General features: G+C 60.6%; 1 protein-coding gene across 18 annotated transcripts in view; it reads left to right on the top strand.

Moving 5' to 3' along the window:
- Positions 1 to 13,191, top strand: part of TSC2 (TSC complex subunit 2) — a 37,985-nt gene that overhangs the window by 17,341 nt on the left and 7,453 nt on the right. For 5 of the 18 annotated variants that reach the window (XM_082645269.1, XM_082645273.1, XM_082645270.1 and 2 more), the window contains exons 17-31: positions 240 to 362; positions 1,134 to 1,240; positions 1,436 to 1,586; positions 2,877 to 2,999; positions 3,487 to 3,621; positions 5,055 to 5,244; positions 6,104 to 6,197; positions 6,416 to 6,518; positions 6,783 to 6,877; positions 8,025 to 8,153; positions 9,582 to 9,746; positions 9,895 to 10,047; positions 10,186 to 10,298; positions 10,845 to 11,060; positions 12,617 to 12,820. In XM_082645269.1, the coding sequence (XP_082501395.1) occupies positions 240 to 362; positions 1,134 to 1,240; positions 1,436 to 1,586; positions 2,877 to 2,999; positions 3,487 to 3,621; positions 5,055 to 5,244; positions 6,104 to 6,197; positions 6,416 to 6,518; positions 6,783 to 6,877; positions 8,025 to 8,153; positions 9,582 to 9,746; positions 9,895 to 10,047; positions 10,186 to 10,298; positions 10,845 to 11,060; positions 12,617 to 12,820 (2,101 nt within the window). The remainder of the gene's footprint in view (positions 1 to 239; positions 363 to 1,133; positions 1,241 to 1,435; positions 1,587 to 2,876; positions 3,000 to 3,486; positions 3,622 to 5,054; positions 5,245 to 6,103; positions 6,198 to 6,415; positions 6,519 to 6,782; positions 6,878 to 8,024; positions 8,154 to 9,581; positions 9,747 to 9,894; positions 10,048 to 10,185; positions 10,299 to 10,844; positions 11,061 to 12,616; positions 12,821 to 13,191) is intronic. The other 13 variants (XM_082645267.1, XM_082645265.1, XM_082645261.1 and 10 more) reach the window with 3 other exon arrangements.

Below are 13,191 nucleotides of genomic sequence, written 5' to 3'. Positions count from 1 at the left end.
CGTGGCTGTTTCTGGTTTTTTGCCCTCACCGAGGGTGGGCGCATGTGGGCGTACCCGTGGGATGAAGCCCTGAAGCGGAGTTGGTGGCTTGAGGTGTTTGTACATTTTACAGAATGGTGGGTGCGGCCAGTTACCTCCAAAGTGCTTGCCTGGCCTCTCCCCCTGGGCATCAAGGTGCTGACTCCCTGGCTGGAGTTTGGCCTCCTGCCCTTGCAGTGACCAGCACGCTCTCTCTGCAGACCAAGCTGTACGCCCTGCCTGCCAGCCACGCCACACGTGTGTATGAGACGCTTGTCAGCCACATCCAGCTCCACTACAGACACGCCTACACCTTGCCCGTTGCCAGCAGCATCCGGCTGCAGGTACGTTCCCCGGGGCACCCAGCCGCTGCGTCCGGCCTGGTGAGCGCAGTGGCTGCAGGCCGGAGAGGCGGTGGGGGGCCCGGGAGGGGTCTTCAGCAGACTGTTCCCTCCCTAGCACCAGCTGTGGCTGCGTCCTCCCCGGGACCTGCTGCTTTTTCCTTTGCCTGTGGTCTGTATGCCTCTCAGTCACATGGCGGCCTGAGATGGGGGCAGAGAAAGGGAATTGCTCTGGAGCCCCAGACCCCTGGTGCCGCGGAGTCTGTTAGTGACTGGCAGCGGGGGTGCAGGGCAGGGCATACTGGTTTGAGCTCCCACCATGGGAGCTGGCACCAGGATGAGCAGAGGGCGCTGGGATAGAAGCCCCGGTCCCTTTCAGAGTGTCCGCCCAATGGGGCAGCCCCCTGTCGTTTGGGGAGCTCAATTAAATGACCCACCAGTAGCTGGGGGAAGCGACAGTGTCCTGAGCAGAGCTCTGCTGTCTATACCGGGGCTGTGCGATGATGCCTGGGCAGGTGCAGTATGTCCACTCCCCCTGTTGCCCCGGGTGTGAGAGGCTGCCGTGTTGCCCAGCTTTTGTGGGAATGTCACAGCCTCCATGGGCTCTGAGAGAGGAGGCCGTGAGTGCCCGCGCCTCTCCGTCAGCACCACCATCCGCGATGAAGTCAGGGCGTGGTTGCTTTTAGCGCGCCAGCCTTTCCCGAGAGCTGCGCAGGTCTGTGTGGCCGGGTGGTGGCTTTCTCTCTGTTGGACCATGCCTCCCGCTCTCCACAGGCTTTCGACTTCCTCCTGCAGCTGCGGGCCGACTCGCTGCACCGCCTGGGCCTGCCCAGCAAGGACGGGCTTGTGAGGTTCAGCCCCTACTGCGTCTGTGACTACATGTACGGTTCTAGGTCCTGGGGCGGGTGGGGGGTGCGGAGCTCGCTGCCCTCTGCCCTGGGGTGGTCCTGTGTCTGAGGGAGGGTCCCAGAGGCATCCTGAACACAGCCCTGGGTTGGGGCTTGGGGCCTGCATCCGTCCTTAGCCTTGCGGAGCGGGAGCTCCGGCCTCAGTGCTTCTCCTACTTGCTTCCACAGGGAGCCGGAGAGGGGCTCTGAGAAGAAGGCCGGTGGCCCCCTGTCACCTCCCACTGGGCCCCCTGGCCCGGCACCTGCAGGCCCCGCCGTGCGGCTCGGCTCGCTGCCCTACTCCCTGCTCTTCCGTGTCCTGCTGCAGTGTTTGAAGCAGGTGAGACGGTCAGACCCTCCGGCTGCATTAGGTCAAACCAAGCAATGACTGGTGCTGCCCGGGGGCCACAGTTCTTCTCCCACATTGGCAACCTTGGGAGGTTCGCTGCCTGTTTCTAGGTTGTCTGCCTCGAGGCCTCACAGCGGTTCCGTAGCCGTGTGTTGAGCGCCTGCTGTGTGTGGTGCATCACCGGAAGCTGGGTGTGGAGCCGAGATGTTCTTTCCTCTGGGAGGTGGTTTTGGTACAAGAGTGAGGTGTACTGACAAATAACTGGATTGTAGGATGGGGTGTGCCTTGGGAGGAGGCACCAACAGGCTGTGCAGGACCGAAGCGGGGGGTGCCGTCACATCTGGTTGGGGGCATGGGGAGGGGCAGGTGAGGGCAGTCTTGAAAGAGGGGGAAGATTCCAGCGGCAGGAGTAAGCAAAGCCTGGAAGTTAGGGGAGGTAAGTTCCCTGTGGCGGGAGGTGGAGGAGCTTGGGCCTGTTCCCCAGTGGGGCAACAAGGAAGGAGGGTTGGTCAGCAGTGTGCTGCAGGCGGGGCTGGGCAGCCCGGAATAGGCTGGGGGCCGCTCCCGGGGGCCACGGGTGGGGAAGCAGAGCTGGATGGAGAGGCGGTAGCAGGTTCCCTGGGGGTACCGGGGTTTGGCATTAAAGGGGTTTGTCGGAGATTTCCTGTGAGAGTCTCAAGGTCTCCATGTCACAGGTGGGATCTGGGGAAAGGCTTTTAGGACTCCTGGCCATTGGTGTAGTTTATGGGCAGTGGTCGCCCCAGTGGAGATTGGGAGGGCTCACCAGGGAAGGTCCGTGCAGGCCACAACCCTGTCCTCGATGCTGTGGCTCTGGGTCAACTTTGGTCCTGTGGCAGGTATCTGGGCTCATGGATTGTTGAGGAATACTTGCTTCTCTTTAAGCTAGTACAGTAGCTTCTTTTCAGATCCATCTTCATTGTGCTCTGGGTGGGCATCATCAGAGCCCCTTGGGTCCAGTGCCCTTGGTAGGCCGTCCTCAGATCACCGTTGGGCAGGTGGGGAAGATGGAGCCAGCGTGCAGAAGTTCCAGGTTCTGCTGAGAGGAGAGGGGCTGTGCTGCACTGGGCCTCCTGCCCTGCCTGGCGTTTGGAGGCAGCGGCCGCCGTCCAGGGCTGACTTTTCTCTGAGCAGCATCCGCTCCCCAAGCTGCAGGGACTGAGGGCCCAGGCTTGTGTGGAGAACAGGAGAGCAGCTCTGAGGCCTCGCTGCTGTCCAGATCAAGCTTCCAACCCTGAGACCCCGTCTTCCCTGTTCCTGCAGGAGACTGACTGGAAGGTGCTGAAGCTGGTGCTCAGCAAGCTGCCCGAGTCTCTGCGCTACAAGGTCCTCATCTTCACCTCCCCGTGTAGTGTTGACCAGCTATCTGCCGCCCTCTGCTCCATGGTGCGCCTTCCGCTTCGGGCCTTTCCTGTGTCGTGCACAGCGGGTCCGCGGCCTATGTGGTGGGTGGGGCCACAGCATAGTTCCTCAGCTCTGAAAGACTGAGGCCTGGGAGGCAAACTTGTTTCCCTCAGAGGCTCGGACCCCGGCTGGAGTGCAGATGGTGCCTCTGGGATCCTGTCCTCCCATCCCAACTCTCGGGCAGAGGATTGGGGGCCTCAGTGAAGGGCTCGAGTTTGCAGGACTGAGCAGGGTCTTAACTCCTTCCCCCCTCTGCCTCCCCGGGGTCTGTCTCCCTGGCGGATCAGTGGGCAGCCTCCCACTTCTCTGAGAAGGCAGACTGCTGGCTAGAACAGGAAGTAGGGAGGTCCTCGGGCTTTGACCCCTTCTCCCGCTGGGCCTACATTCTCAGGGGCCACCCCGTGCCCCCTGGCCACCCAGCTTGACCCGGCTGCCGGGCAGGGCTTCACATCTGGCCCTTGGCTGTTAGCTTTCAGGTCCCAAGACCCTCGAGCGGCTCCGAAGCACCCCAGAAGGGTTCTCCAGAACCGACCTGCATCTCGCTGTGGTTCCCGTGCTGACAGCGTTAATTTCTTACCATAACTACTTGGACAAAACCAGACAGGTACCAGATGGGAGAGAGATGGTTGAGCTTTGAAAGCCTGGTCCCCAGGATGCTTGCTTCAGCCAAAGGGGCCCAGCGTTTTCCTCCTAACGGGTGGCTATTGGGCCAGGGCCAGGGCAGCTGGCTCTGCTTTCCTATGTGGCCAGTGCACCCCTGCCAGCTGGCCCAGCCTGGAACTGTGGACATTTGAACTCACTGGTGCTCCTGAGTTGTCTCAGGGAGGAGTGGGCTTAATGAAATGCTTGAATATCCCCCCTCCACACATATGCAGTGCCATTTTCTTTCTAAGGAGCATTTCCTGGCTTGTCCTTGCTACAGCGTTAGGATAAGTGCTGAGCCACTTGGCGGCGCCGAGCCTGTTTTGAGAGGCATAGCAGCCGGGCAGAGGGCACCCCCTCCGCCTACCTCCAACTCTGCCATCAGGTGCAAAAAGCACACGCAGTAATGCCTGTTTTCTTAATTCTGCACTGCTGGGTGGGAGGCCTGCAATGAGCCATCACCTTTACTTTCTCTTTAAATTCCTGATACTTTTGTCACTCTGCCCTCATCAATCAGGGAACAGAAGTCTTAGGGAGCTCAGGTAGCCCACTCAAGGCCACAGCAAGGCGAGAGGCCTAAACTCAGACTCAGTCATGTTTGGGCGGTGAGCCCATGCTCTTGATCAAAGTACTGTTGGAAACTCACACTCGATTTGCCATCCCCCACCTCACTTCCCACCCCGACTCCTGGGGTGAGTGTGAGCTCCAGCTCCTCCTGTGTGGCGTGGCCTGGTTCTCACTGGCTGTGCTCCAAAGGGGTGGCTGGCCACACTGGGCTGAAGGTTCCCTGAGAACCCTCAAGGCCCAAAGTGCTTCCGAGGGGTGGGGCTGGCTGCAGGAAATCAGAATCATCCACAGGGCCTTAAGCTACCAGGTGGTTTGCCCGAGGCTGTGGCCTGAGATGGCACTTGTCTCCTGCTGGGCACAGCTGGGCCATTTTCATGGAGGACTCTGCCCAGGGTTGGTGTGGGCCCGGCGGCCTTGCTGTGTTAGGCAGACCTTCCCCTTGCCAAAAGGCCAATCAGTTGGGGATTCCAGAACCAAGGGGGTGATGAGCCCAGTGTGTCCTGGCTCCAGGGTGGGCTGGGGACCTGAGACCCCGCCTGTGTGGGGGTGGGGGGAGGTGTCAGGAAGACCTTGACCAGAGCAGCCTTGCTGTCCCCTTGGCTCAGGTGGGGTCAGCTGCTGGTGGCTCTGCCGCTTAGGCGCCTGAGACCTGGGTGGGATAAGGCACTTGGCCTTTCTGAGTCTTGGTCTTCTCCTCTATAGAAATTCTGGAGTGGGAGAGGGGAGACCAGGCTCTGGCTCACCAGAATGGCTCTCTACGGGCAGGGGTGGGGCACAGAGGGCCAGCCTGTGGTGGGCCTGGTCTGAGGCATCCGTGTTGTCCCACAGCGGGAGATGGTGTACTGCCTGGAGCAAGGCCTCATCTACCGCTGTGCCAGCCAGTGCGTGGTGGCCCTGGCCATCTGCAGCGTGGAGATGCCTGACATCATCATCAAGGCGCTGCCTGTCCTGGTCGTGAAGCTCACGCACATCTCAGCCACGGCCAGCATGGCCATTCCACTCCTCGAGTTCCTGTCGAGTAAGCATCTGTGGCTTCGCACGTGTGTATCTGTGTGTGTGTGAGTGAGGTGGACCTTGAGTTTGGGGCTGCGCCTTGCCTGAAGTAACTCGTGCTGCCTTCTCAGACCTCACCTTGGCTGCCTGTAGGCACGCTGTGCCCCGTGGGCCACGCTTTGCTGCCTCAGGGCCTTTATACCTTCTGCCCCTGTGCTTTGAACGCTTTCCTTCTTGGTCTTCGAGTGGCTGGCTTCTTTCCTCCCCTCAGTGTCAGTTTATATGGCACAGAAGCCTCCTGTTGCCTGACCTTGGTCCCTACTCGGCCTGGCTCTTAGAGCCTTCTCTCTGTTCCCCCCTCAGCACACACTACAACTTGGAGGGGCTCTGCTCACCCCTCAGGTGGTGACGTCCAGGAGCTCGGGGTGCCCCACTCGCCCCTTCCTTCCCAGTACCTCATGCATGTCTGGCCCTCAGCAGGCCCTCAGGCGTGTGGACAACAGGAGCAGGGCAGGGCTTTGCTTCTGTAAAGGGCCACGTGTGATATGCCTTGGCTGCCTGTTCTTTTTGCTTACAACTTTTTGAAAAGGTAGAAACCATTCTTAGCTCACAGGTCATAAAGTGAGGCCACTGGCTGGATTGAGCCTGGGGACCATAGTTTGCCAGCCCTTGGAGTAGAGAGCTGAGGCCCAGGGGCAGGGGAGGGTCCTGTTTGGGTGGGTTGTGACCTTCACTGCTTTGCCACCTTCTTGGGTCGGAGTAGCTGCACTGGATTTTTAGACACATAGCACAGGACTCTGGCAGCCCCTGCCCTGCTGTGTCGGTGGGCCCGTCTTTGCCAGGCCCATCTGGGCTCCCTCACTGGCTGTCTCCTGGTGTTGCAGCTCTGGCCAGGCTGCCTCAGCTCTACAGGAACTTTGCAGCAGAGCAGTACGCCAGTGTGTTTGCCATCTCCCTGCCGTATACCAACCCCTCCAAGTAAGTGCTGCTGTGTATCCCTGTGAGACCCTGCCCCTCCTGGTTGTGGCCCAGGCCAACTGGAGGCCTCTGCTTGCTGGAGGCCAGGCCTCTCAGAGTAGAAAGCCACACACACTCCCTGTGGCCATAGCACCTCTGATCTGCACCCCTAGCTCCTGGCTCATTTCCCTCGGGTGCCACACTGGACCTCCAGCACTTCTCTTCTTTTCTTGTCACAGGTTCAATCAGTACATCGTGTGCCTGGCCCATCACGTCATAGCCATGTGGTTCATTAGGTGCCGCCTGCCCTTCCGGAAAGATTTTGTTCCTTATATCACTAAGGTAAGCCAGCGGAGGACGCGTCCCTTGTTAGGGCCGGGACCTGCTTTGCCGCTGGCTCACCATGGCTGGATCAGGGTGACGGGCAGGGGAGAGGGAGGTGGGGCGCCACTGGGACACAATTCTGCCGCCCTTGTCCTGGGCCTGTAGCTCATCCCAGGCTCACAGTGTACCTGGGCTGGCACAGGTGTGGAGGGAAGAAGCCTGTGGGTGCCTGGAGGGCCAGTGCCATCTGGCCTGTGGCTCAGGTCTGCTCCACTCTGCCAGGGTCTGCGCTCCAACGTTCTCCTGTCTTTTGATGACACCCCCGAAAAGGACAGCTTTAGAGCACGGAGCACCAGTCTCAATGAGAGGCCCAAGAGGTGCGGGGCCTGCGTGGGCGGGCCTGGTGTCAGTGGGGCAGGGCAGACCTGCAAGCTGTGGCCTGTGGCCGGCATGGTGCGTACAGGCTGGGGCTTAGGGTGTGCCCTGCGCAGACCGTGCTGGGCTCCAAGGTGCCCTGGGGTTGTGAAGCAGGGCGGGGCCTGAGAAGGCTGCGAACACCTCACACATGGCTGGAGAGGCCAGCGCTGCTCCTCAGCAAGCCGGTTGCTGTGGCCTGCGGTGTTGTGGAGCCTGCGTGCTGGGTCGTGGCCAATCCTGCCTGGGTGACGGGCAAGTACAGATTTGCTGAGTTGGAGATTGAGGTGCTAGTTCTAGGGCGTCAGGTTTTGGGACTGACTCCGCTGAACAAGCCCAGGGGTGCATCAGGGCAGCTGACTCCTGAGAAGCCAAACACCTGGCCTGGATGGGAGGATCCAGGGTCCACAGATGCCCAGCCTCGGGCCAGGGTGGCCTGTCCCCCGAGCTCTCGCCCAGCCCATTGCTAACGGGGGACATGCTCTTCTTCATCACAGCCGCTTTCGCCAAATCTGAGAAGAGCCGTGCTAGGCCTTGTGTTTTCGTTTGCATTTCATTTGAACGGCTGCCCCCCTTCCTGTCCCCCACCTTCCTGTCCAAGCTTTTTTGGCTCTCCCTAGGTGGGAATACGGCATTTTCCAGAATGACCACGTCAGTGTGACCTAAGTCAGAAGCTGTTCTCTCAAGGCCCTGGTGGCTGGGGGCCGGGGCCTTGAGCTAAGAACTGACCTCTTTTTGAGCTGTGACCTTCAGGGCCTCAGCACCTGGTCCTGAGTGGGTGGGCGGGACGCCTGGTCAGCACAGCCTGGAATCTGCCGTGCGGTGCGGTCCACACACGTTTAGTTTGCACTAATGTTCTTTGTTTTGGTATCATGCGTGAAACCTTACTTTTTCTGTCATGTTTACAAGATGTATTTTCATGCATTTTTGTTTTCTGTTTCTTTCCCCTGCTAACTGGCCTCTGGCATGGTTTTTTGTTCATCTCACCCACGGGCTCTCCATCCTGACCCTGTGGCCTGTGACCTTTCCTCCTCATCCCTCCAATGGCTTGTTTTCCCCTCCTGGGAGCTGGGCTCTCTGGGGCTTGGGCCTTCCTTCCTCACCTGGTAGTTTGAGGATAGCCAGACCCCCCAAACAAGGCTTGAATAACTCTCCACCCGTGAAAGAATTCAAGGAGAGCTCTGCAGCCGATGCCTTCCGGTGCCGCAGCATCAGTGTGTCTGAACATGTGGTCCGCAGGTAGTGGGCTTTGTTGGGTGGGGGGCTCAGACCCTGGAGCTTGGCCCGTGACGTGGCGCTGCCAGGCGGGAGCACCCGGGTGGCGGTGCATGGGGCTGCTTGCATGACCTCATCTCCTGCCCATGCCCTCCCTGGCCAGAGCTGGAGGAGAGCCCAAGTGGCAGCCCTCAGGCCGCAGGGGCCTGTCCTGCCAAGCCCTGCCCTTGGGCCCGGGGAGCCTGGTGGAGAGGGGTGGAAAGGTTGCATTCTGTCACCAAGGCTCGTATGGGCGCGGGCTGGCTGCACAGCATCCTCAGAGGCCGGCCTGGGAGCCTAAAGCAGGGTGACCACCGTGAGATCTAGAGGGTATCCAGTGGCAGCGCCCACAGGCCTGTCCCTGGAGGTCAGGGGCCTTTGCAAATGAAAGCAGCGCCCATGCAGGTCAGGTGGGGACACACTCCAGGGTTCGGCTTTTCTTTCATATCCTCTTTAGTGGATTTTCTTCTTGAGCTTTTATTTTAGAAAAAGTCTGTTTTCTGTTGTAGCTGAGAGGAAATGGGGGCTTTTGTGTAGGGCAGTGGGCTGGGGGCCAGCCTACAAGAGGCCGAGCAGGGGAGGCCTGGCCTCTCCAGGGGTGCAGTCTCATCACTTCTCCCTGCTGTGTCCGGGTGCAGGTGTGGGCTCTGGGGGGGTTATTGCTTCATGCCGACAGGCCAGGCTGCACTGTCTCCTCACCTGGAAGCTCCTTCAAGCCTCAGCGTCCCACAGCTCGGAGACCCACCCCCTTGCTGACGCCTGGCTGGGGCTCTAGCCTCCGGCTGGCTTCCACCAAGTGGGGTTTGACTTGGGGGGAAGCTGGGGTTGGGGAGTGGTCAGTGAGGCTCCCTTTTCAGCTCTTTTCCAACAAATTCTTTATCATGAGGAAAACTCGGCAAAGGGAGTATGAAATTTGTATCAGAGTGAAACCTGCACAAGCCCCTCCTCCTGGTCACTGGGGCAGGGCCTGGGTGGCCCAAGTGTGTGGGTGAAGAGCCTCACATGAAGCCCAGACCCTTCCTGTCCTCCATGGGAGGTGGCCCTGTGGGCAGAATGCAATCTTTGTCTGTGTGTCCTGTGGTCTCCGTGTCTCTGCATGACTACACTGTTCTGCCACAAAGCCATCACCTGACTCTTCTGCACTTCGGTGAGGGGACAGCCTGTCTCTCCCCGTCTCCTAAGCCTCTGCTCCGATGAGTGGGCCTGGGTCTCTCCCATGAGCCCCTGTCTGCCCCCGCCCCGGGATGATGTGTCCACTCGGTTTGCCAAGCTGTGGCTCGACTGGCCACACGCCCTGGCGGGTCTTTCTGAGTGCAGCCCTCTCAGCACCTGCATGCCTTGAGCTTTGGCCCCGGTGGTAGATGGCTCGGCCCCCACCTGGCACCCTGACCTCGCCGTGGCTCCTCCCTCCAGCAGGATCCAGACATCTCTCACGAGCGCCAGCTTGGGGTCTGCAGATGAGAACTCAATGGCCCAGGCTGACGACAACTTGAAAAATCTCCACCTGGAGCTCACAGAGACGTGTCTGGACATGATGGCCAGATATGTGTTCTCCAACTTCACGGCGGTCCCCAAGAGGTGCAAGTCGGGCTCCAGGACTGGGGCAGGGTCGGAGGGCAGGGCCTAGCTTTTCTTCTGTGACTACACTTGGTCAAAGGGGCAGCAGGATGGCACATGGGGCTCCTTCCTGCGGGCGAGGTATTGACCGACACTCCTGTGCTTTCAGGTCCCCCGTGGGAGAGTTCCTCCTGGCGGGTGGCAGGACCAAAACCTGGCTGGTTGGGAACAAGCTTGTCACCGTGACGACGAGCGTGGGGACTGGGACCCGGTCTCTGCTGGGCCTGGACTCAGGAGAGCTGCAGGGCGGCCCAGAGTTGAGGTGACCACCTTTCTGCCCCTGCCTGCCTGGCCTTGATGGTGGCTGTCCTGAGCCCAGGCCTGCATGAGACAGTGTCATGCTGGCCTGGAGCCCGTGGAATACCTTGGTCACTCTCTGTGGGGACCCTTCTGTCCTCAGCTCTGACCCCAGCGTGCACGTGAGACAGACAAAGGAGGCACCAGCCAAGCTGGAGTCCCAGGCCGGGCAACAGGTGTGCCGTGGAGCCCGGGACCGGGTCCGCTCCATGTCTGGTGAGCCTCTGCCCACCCTGCCTCCCTCCTGGGTGCCTCTGCGAGTCCCTGTGCTCAGGAAGGTCCTGGGAGCTGAGGATCAAGGTGGCTGGCTTTAAGCCTGCTCCAGTTTCTGAATAACTAGAGTGCTGTCTGTGAGCCCTTGTCACGGGGTTGGGGCATTGGCGGGACATGACCTTCTGTGCAGCTGTGGCACAAGGCCCCCTTGCCACTGGGGGCCTGTTCTCGTGGTCAGTGTTTCTTATGAGCCCTCAGCAGCCCTGGCCCTCAGCCCAGCTCACCCCTGGAGCTTTTTACTCTGCTGTAGCTGAAATGAGCCGTGGTCTGACTATGGGACAGGTGATGGGGGCCCTTCCTGCTGCCCTGGGTCCGCCAAGGCCGACACTGACACTGGAAGAGGGCCATGCCTGGGGATGGCCCAGCTGCCTCTGGGCACTAGCTCAGGGCTTGGCCAGCCCAGGCTCCAGGTGGAGCAGCCAGGCCTTGCCAGTGGCTTTTCCACTGGGCGGTGGTGGTCACCAGCCCTCCTGCTCTCCTTCTCCTCAGGGGGCCATGGCCTTCGAGTTGGTGCCTTGGATGCTCCAGCCTCCCACTTTCCTGGCAGCCCCGCCTCCCCAGGCTCACAGACTGCTCCAGCCAGCAAGCCCGAGAAGGCCTCCGCCAGTACCCAGCTCCCGGCGCAGAAGGAGAAGACAAACCTGGCAGCTTACGTCCCCCTGCTGACCCAGGGCTGGGCGGAGATCTTGGTCCGGAGACCCACAGGTACCCCGGGGGTGGACCTGTGCTCAGCTGGCCTGGGCCACTGTCAGCCCATAGTGTGGGACAGTTACATAAAGGCTCTGGACACACAGGAGCCAGTGGCAGGTAGACTGGGCCACGGGAGCAATTTGGAGGTGACTTTTTTTTTTTTTTTTTCCGTTACACGGGCCTCTCACTGTTGTGGCCTCTCCCGTTGCGGAGCACAGGCTCTGGACGAGCAGGCTCAGTGGCCATGGCTCACGGGCCCAGCTGCTCCACGGCACGTGGGATCTTCCCGGACCGGGGCACGAACCCGTGTTCCCTGCATCAGCAGGCGGACTCTCAACCACTGCGCCACCAGGGAAGCCCTGGAGGTGACTTTTGAGCCGAGTCCCCAGAGAGGAACAGTGAGGGGAGGTCCCATGGCTAAGTGAGGAGAGGGTATGTCCTGGTCTGCTCAGGCTGCCATAACGAAGCACCACAGACTGGGCAGCTTAAACAACAGAATTTATTTCTTCCCAGCCCTGGAGCCTGGAAGTGCAAGGTTAGGGTGTCAGCAAGGTTTGTTTCTCCTATGGCCTCTCCTTGGCTTTTAGACGGCCGTCTCCTCACTGCATCCTCACGCGGTTGTCCCTTTGTGTCTTAATCTTGTTTTAAGGATACTAGTCAGAATGGATTAGGGTCCATTCGTGCGGTTTTATTTTACCTTAATTACCGCTTTAAAGAGCCTGTTTCCAAACGCAGTCGTTTTCTGAGGTCCCAGAGGTTAGGGCTCCAACACGTGAATTTGGGGGGACACAACTCAGCCCACGACAGGGGCATTTCAGCCAAGGCCCAGAGCCTGGGAAGTATCTCAGGTGCAGTTTGGGGCCAGTGATGACCGAGTGGTGAGAGGAATTGGGTGCTGGCCCCATGGAGGCCTTGCGTGCTGGGCTGTGGGGCCGTGGGGGTCGGGGCAGGGAGAGGCTCCTCGTGTGTGTTAGCCCAGTCCTCCCGGTTCCTGTGAGGGAATGGCTGTGGGGGAGGCAGGAAACCAGGTGGGCTGAGAGGAGGTGGACTGAGGTCAGATGAGATGCTGGGATGTGAGGCTGCTCAGTGAGGAAGTTCCAGTCCAAGCGTGGTCCTCTGGGCCTGGAGTGGAGAGTGGACAGAGCCCAGAAGCCTCTCTGGGCCCCACCCAGAACCCCCCTTTGGGAAGGAGTCTTCTGCGCTGAGTTGCCTTGGCTGCTCCCCCTCTGGTCCTGAGCCTGGCTGAGCCTGTCCTGGGTGTGGGAACTGCCCTGGGGCAGCAGGTGCTGTGAGCTAAGGGCCCCTTGTGCTTGCCACTGAGGCAAGTGACCACTGGTGGCTGCTCTGACCTCAGGGCCCGGGGCAGGGGAACTGGGGGTGGGAGTGTCAGGGCAAGGCCAGGGCCGTGCCTTGCCTGGTCCCTCCACCGTCACTCCCTGGTGGAGCACGAGGCATGTTCCTTAAAGGCCAACGTGGCTGGGGCTGCCCAGGGAGGTCCGGGAGGGGATGGCTGTTCTGTTGCGCTGGGCCTGAGCCCTGAGCCCTGTGGGGTGCTGGCTGCCGCTCTGCAGGGAACACCAGCTGGCTGATGAGCCTGGAGAACCCACTCAGTCCCTTCTCCTCGGACATCAACAACACGCCCCTGCAGGAGCTGTCCAACGCCCTAATGGCCGCCGAGCGCTTCAAGGAGCGTCGCGACACGGCCCTGTACAAGTCACTGTCCGTGCCAGCGGCCGGCTCAGCCAAGCCCCCCCCACCCCCACGCTCTAACACAGGTGAGCGCTGGCCTCTCGCCCACCTGGTGTGCCCTGTCTGATGGCAGATGCGCCTGGGGTGGGATCCTGAGCCTTCTTGGTGCTGCCAGCCTCAGGCATTGGGAGAAGGCTGGCTGTGGGGGGCGCCCATCTCCAGAGAGCGGGGACTGCTCCTGCAGGGGCGACCTTCTTTGGAGGCGTGGTACCATGAATCGGTGGGCTCGAGGCCCTGCTCAGCTGGCCCTAATCGTGGGGTGGACACGGGCAGGGCCAAGCGAGGCCTTGGTTCCGCACCCTCCTCGGGGTGCCTGGTGCCAAGGGTTCCAGGAGGCCGCCGCACTTCTGCTTGGGTTTGAGTTTGGGTTTGGGTTTGGATGCGCCGAGCACACCTG

This window comes from Mesoplodon mirus (genome assembly GCF_964341445.2).
Source record: "Mesoplodon mirus genome assembly, chromosome: 15".
Lineage (NCBI taxonomy): Eukaryota > Metazoa > Chordata > Mammalia > Artiodactyla > Ziphiidae > Mesoplodon > Mesoplodon mirus.
Note: the sequence above shows the minus strand (reverse complement) of the source record. Positions and strands in the feature narration are given on the sequence as shown.